Below are 6,397 nucleotides of genomic sequence, written 5' to 3' on the forward strand. Positions count from 1 at the left end.
CAATTTAGAATGAAGATTATATTTTGGGATGAAATTAAAATGTTTAAAACTTGGAAGACTAATTTAAAATGATAATTATAGTTTAGGGAAATATTTATTTAAAATAATTAAATTCATTCAAATTATTTTTTCATGAATAAATTAATTTGTCCTAAGAATATAAGTCAAAGTTAGACAAATTCAAAATTCAAACATTGATTATGATTATGACACTTTATTATTTTTCTTAAAAAACAGTGATTTAAATATTTTAAAATTCTTATTTGTCTTTTCCAATAAAAATTAATTCTTTCAGATTAATTTAAATAACTTATAAAAGTAAATAAAAAATATTTATTAATAATATATATTTGTAATCGATATTTAATAAATAAAATTACATGATATTGTATTAAAACCCCAGTTAAACCCTCTGTCAGCCTCTACCTCTTTTCAAAGTTGGGTTCACAACGAAGGAAAAAAAAACCAAAAAGGAAAATAAAAACATGCAGAAGCTTAAACATGGTATTCTGTTCATGTCGTTTTCCAGTTTTGACCCTCGAAAATCACTTAATTTCCACACTTATGACACCAAAAACACGATAAGCACTTGAGAGGGAGAGAGAGGGAGAGAGAGAGAGGGAGAGAGAGGATTGCTGGGTTTTCTTTTTCTTGGTGTTTTTTTTTTCATGGAGGCGAGCTTCGAAGTTGAAGCCGTGATCGAGTTCTTGAGGGAAAATGGCTTGAAAGAAGCCGTGAAAGCTCTAGAACAAGACGTGATGGAGAAAAACGAAGAAGAAGAAAAGGTGTGTGCTTTTGATTTCGAGAAGCTCTTGTTCCCGATGCCGCCGCCGGTGAGGATTACGGCGATAATCCGGCGATCGGAGGAGGACGAGCGAGTGAAGTCCAGTGATGTGTCGGGCTCCGATGGCGATGAATTCGTCAGCTTGAGGTCTTCTTCTAGTGATGTTTGCTCTTCGGGTAAGAAGAAAATTAACTCATCTGTTGACTGTTCATCTCAAGTTCATGTTTATAGTACTGTCCTAGTTTTAATAGATCTTTAGAACTAATATAGTGTTCTGATCTCGATATCGAATTATCGAACACATATATGGACGGACGCATGATCTTGTGTTATGGTATGAAACTTTAGTGATGTTTGCTCTTCGGGTAAGAAGAAAATTAACTCATCTGTTGACTGTTCATCTCAAGTTCATGTTTATAGTACTGTCCTAGTTTTAATAGATCTTTAGAACTAATATAGTGTTCTGATCTCGATATCGAATTATCGAACACATATATGGACGGACGCATGATCTTGTGTTATGGTATGAAACTTTAGTAAGTATATTAGAAATCTAGGAGTCCGAATTTAGATCATCAGAAGAAATACATTATGCGGAGAAATTGAAATTTGCAGGGGTGCGGCCGCCCCCTCGAATTATATTCAACACTCACATCCGAATCCGAGTAACATAGGATTTCACTGCCATTTGTTCGGTTCTATTTTCGATATCTAGGTGGCTGCTAGGCCTAGGAGGTGAATGTTAGTTAATCCATATGATGAACTTCATGTTTGCAGACTTTGTGAATCCATATGGACTTCATTCTGCATCTCAGGCTGATTCCGATACTTCCTCGGATAGATTATCTCAGTTTAGGACGGCACGCGAGTATCCGGATTTCGAAATGCAGAACGACTTGTTTTGGCATGAGGACAAAGATGAAGACCACTTCTTGACGCCCTGCTTCGCTGGGTCAGATTTCTACAGTATCCCAAGTCGGGATAAGTTTGTCACAACGTCAGTGACAGAGATGCAACGTGATAATAGACTGATTTCATATGACAAATCCGATGGATCTCGAACCGAAGATGGCATTGATTACTTGGACAAGCCTTGCCTTTTTAATATGACCAGCACAAATGGAGAAGACCAGGCTCGAATTATGGATTATTATCATTTTGATAAATGTAATGGGCTTGAAGGTGACATTGTACCTGAGTTGAAGAACTGTGCTTACGCCGAGGGACCGGGTCTTTATGATGAAAATCCGCTAAACTTCGGGTATATAGGCTCTAAAGGAACAGATTTTGATGATTTTCGAGTAAAGGTTGCTGGAGACATTGATGTGGATCATAACGGAGCTTCTGAACATATATCAAAAACGAATTTTTACTTGGACAGAAGGGGTTCAAATGACTTATTTGACGGGTTTGGAGGTAATTCTGACTTGGTGAACAAGATTTCCGAGAAAAAATTATTAACCGAGACAGTCGACTGTAATGAAGTTGAAGATGGAGAACTCGGTGAACTTGAGGCTACTGCAAATGAAGAGGGTGATGCTACTGATGAACTTCAAATGTACTCTAATGAGGATGAATACGAAGTATTCGATTAATGTGACGGAATACCTCGGTTCGGCTGCTTTTAGTAAGGTTGTTCGAGCGCATGATCTTCTCATGGGGATCGATGTGTGCCTGAAGATCGTTAAAAACGACAAATATTTTGTAGACCAGAGTTTGGATGAAATTAAGCTTCTAAAGCTTGTTAATAAGCATGATCCCGGAGATAAGCACCACATTTTGCGTCTCTTCGATTATTTCTATCACCGGGTATGTTAGTGAAACGGCTATTGGCATGCCTCTCATTCCGAGTTTCTTGCAGAACCATTCCGTAAGTGTTTATTAATACTAATGATTGGTTTTATCATTCGTGCGAAATCGTTCCAGGAGCACCTGTTCATTGTCTGTGAACTGCTTCGAGCAAACTTGTATGAATTTCAAAAATTCAATCAAGAATCGGGTGGAGAAGCTTATTTTACACTCGGCAGGTTGCAGGTTGCAGTTACCTATATGTTTACGAAGAGGATAACACTTTAGGTTCAATTCGAATAATCTGCTGTTGATATTCTCTCGTACAGATCATAGCTCGTCAGTGTTTGGAGGCACTCGATTACTTGCATGAGTTGGGAATTATTCACCGCGATCTGAAGCCGGAGAATATTCTTATCAAAAGTTATACGAAATGTGAGATAAAGATTATTGATCTTGGAAGCAGTTGTTTCCGGACCGACAATTCGTGTCTGTATGTTCAATCTCGCTCCTATAGAGCCCCAGAAGTCATCCTTGGCCTGCCATATGACCAGAAGGTTGACCTTTGGTCTCTCGGATGTATCCTTGCCGAGATATGTTCTGGGGAAGTATGTCTTTAATTCCGATGCTTGCTACCGATCATTTGAAACAACCTTTCCTCGGAAACGATTTAAACCGTTACTCATTTTAAGTACCTATGTCTTTTTATAGGTGCTGTTCCCAAATGATGCAGTCGTGATGATCCTCACGCGGATGGTTGGAATGCTCGGTCCTTTCGATACGGAGATGTTGGAGAACGGGCAAGAGACATACAAGTATTTCACAAAAGAATACGATTTGTACCATATAAACGAGGTTTGTTCGCAGTTTCAGCAATAGAAGTACGAATTCAACATGTTTCGATTTAATACGATGAACTCAGACAGTTTCTTTTCCTATCCAGGAGACGGACCAACTCGAATACATCTTTTCCAAGGAGTCTTCGTTGGAGCAGCATCTTCAAGTATGTGATGCGCCGGAGGAACGACGCTTTCTGTGAGTATATTACACACTCATCAAGCAATATCTTATGAGTCGAGCATATTTCCGATATCGATTTTGGTTTTACGTATAGCAAAAAAAGTGGATCACACTTCATATTTATTAACATTCTTTTAATTCATTGATTGAACCCTTAATGCCAATAACTGCATATGCTTGCAAACATATATATATATCGTTTTTCGTTACGTCTGCATTCGAATCGATACTTGCTCGGATTACTGTGTATGTTCCTCGGAACTTCATTTGTTACACCTCGAGAAAAGGGGGGAAATGTTCTGTTTTTAATTTTTCCTCCATCATTGAGTTCTAATACTATGTTTTAACTTGCCTGCAAATACCAGAGTTGCATTGTTACCTTGTTCATCAAGTAACAATGGCGGATCCAAAGGATCTAATACAATATAGATTAGATTAATTCGATCTGTTTCTAATTTCTTATCCATCATTGAATTCTAATGCTATGTTTTAACTTGCCTGCAAAATTTGCAAATACCGTTGGTAAATTACTACCTTGTTCATCAAGTAACAACGGATCCCGTAGATCCGTTGTTTTTTAGAATTGAAATAATATGATATAAACTATATTAACTCAATATCTAGTAATTATATGCTACATGCGGAAGTGTATCTCACTCCATTGTTAACTTATTTCTTGGGATCACTATCTATTTATATAATTGATTATTAAATTAATTTATAAATATTTATAATTTTGTCGCTCATCAAATTACAAATACAATTTATTCAACTTAACTTTTGAATTTATTTTTTTTAATTATTTTATGGCTTAATTAGAAAATAAGTATCTAAAATATAATGCTTTTATCAAATAGGTGTCTAAACTTTTTTTATTCATTCAAGTGCCTAATGTTATAAACGTTACTATTTAAGGTGTCTGGGCCGTAACGGTTGTTAAATTATGCCATTAAAGGACACATGTCGCGTTCATGTAATTTTGAAAATTTTATTTGAAATAAATAATTTAAAATTATATTTAAAAAAACCAAATTTTTTGAAAAAGATAACTAAATATGCCTATTATAAACATTATTTTTGTTTGGGTTTAAAAATTAATTCATCGAGCCTGAATCAAAATTAAACAAAAAATATATCTAATTAAAACTCAAATCCAATATGCAATCCAAATTTAATATACAATCCATATTCAATACCCTTAACCCCAATAGCAACGGAACAACCCAACCCTCAACCCCCTCCAAGTTCACTTTGCACCCAATATTGGAAAACAACAAAATTATTACATATTCTCATATTTCAGAGGGGTTAATTTAGAAAAACTTTAATAACTTGATAAAATTATAATATGTAAAAGAAAAAATTATAACACAACCTAAATATCTGCCAAAAAATAGTCTACAAACCTATAAAAAATAGAGGATAACTAACAAAAGAAACTAAAATAAGTAGAGCAAATTTAAAGGAAATGTCAAATCTTTATTGAAATCTTCCGGTGACAACGAACAACTCTGACCGTAAATTCGTACGGTGAGTGGACAAAGATTCTAAGACCATCTAGATCAAACGATGCTCACTTTTCAAAAATCAAAATGTTATATTTGAATTAGTTAATATATACCAAACACAAATTTATAAATATCAACCATAATATCAAAAAATAATATACATACATTGAATCAAATAATTTTTTATTCATACTAAATCGAAGAATTAAAATTTACAAATACTAAATCAACATATAATCAAATTACTAAATTAAATCTATATTTCATAACATTAATATTACAGATCACAACATATTTCTTAGTGAACTAAACCATATTCTTATATATATTCATAACATTTTCAGCTTTTAACTTTTTTTTTATCGTGAGAATGTATAAGGCCTCATCAGCTTAAACTTTAGTAACCTTTTAAGAGAAACCTAAAATGTCAATAATATTCTTAACATTTATCGATTATAACTCATTTTCATACCTTGCATAACATTTTGGTGCAACATGTTATGTTACTCCGACTAATAACTTTTTCGGTTCTGATTTATAACATTTTGTGTTTCACTTTTAACATATTACTTTTTTTACCAGTCATGTCATTTATTAACCTTATTTTAAGTGTCTCATATCAGAACTTCTCGTTATAGGCAACTTGTTTTGTATGAGGTATATCCAACCAATTTTGAATACATTACAGGTCGATATTATTGCCTCATCCGACTGGAAAGCAGGAGAAGAAGCTCAAGTTAATATAGAGGGATTGCACCAAGATATATTGTCAAATTATATTGGATATCTAACAAATACGTTAAAAACACTTTATCAGAGTGCGATTGCAGGCAACGATAGAGAAAAATTAATAGCATCAAATTAAAAGTAATTTGTATAAATTAATTAATTAATTTTAAAATAAAAGGTTTTCTCTTTTAATCATTAAAAATATCAATTTTGGAAAGTCAGTGTATAAATATATAATTATCATTTACGAGATATATCTCGAGAATATTCTAAAATAATATGAAAATAATATATATATCTAAATATATTCATAAAATAATTTAGATATTTGTGATATTTGATATTACATCTAGAGTTATCTATAAAAGATTCTCTGTAACACCCTCAACCCGTATCCGACCCGGATACAAGTCTGAGGTGTCACATTGACTTTTCAAACTTTAATCTTTTAACGAAAACCAATGAAATTTAAAACTTTGATTAAAATAACATTGTCACTGCACACGAGTTAACCAAAATAAGACAAAACTAATCAGAGCATTTGAACTAACACTGTTCTTACATGCCA

At 33.5% G+C, this 6,397-nt stretch overlaps 1 protein-coding gene across 1 annotated transcript; it reads left to right on the forward strand.

Moving 5' to 3' along the window:
• The first annotated feature begins 435 nt into the window (after positions 1 to 435).
• On the forward strand, positions 436 to 3,611 carry LOC120200601 (cyclin-dependent kinase 18-like). Its single transcript, XM_039201399.1, has 7 exons — positions 436 to 960; positions 1,562 to 1,974; positions 2,255 to 2,593; positions 2,711 to 2,818; positions 2,902 to 3,180; positions 3,284 to 3,427; positions 3,516 to 3,611. Exons 1-7 carry the CDS (start codon positions 669 to 671, stop codon positions 3,609 to 3,611), a joined length of 1,671 nt encoding a protein of 556 aa, XP_039057330.1. The 5' UTR covers positions 436 to 668.
• Positions 3,612 to 6,397: the final 2,786 nt, after the last annotated feature.

The sequence above is a fragment of the Hibiscus syriacus genome, unplaced genomic scaffold (assembly GCF_006381635.1).
Source record: "Hibiscus syriacus cultivar Baekdansim isolate YM2019G1 unplaced genomic scaffold, ASM638163v2 tig00006230_pilon, whole genome shotgun sequence".
NCBI classification, from domain to species: Eukaryota; Viridiplantae; Streptophyta; class Magnoliopsida; order Malvales; family Malvaceae; genus Hibiscus; species Hibiscus syriacus.

Coding starts and splice junctions, on each gene's coding strand:
- LOC120200601 (XM_039201399.1), top strand. CDS start 669: ATGGAGGCGAGCTTCGAAGTTGAAGCCGTGATCGAGTTCTTGAGGGAA. Junction 961..1,561: donor TAGTGATGTTTGCTCTTCGG/GTAAGAAGAAAA, acceptor TCATGTTTGCAG/ACTTTGTGAATCCATATGGA. Junction 2,819..2,901: donor TTACACTCGGCAGGTTGCAG/GTTGCAGTTACC, acceptor TCTCTCGTACAG/ATCATAGCTCGTCAGTGTTT.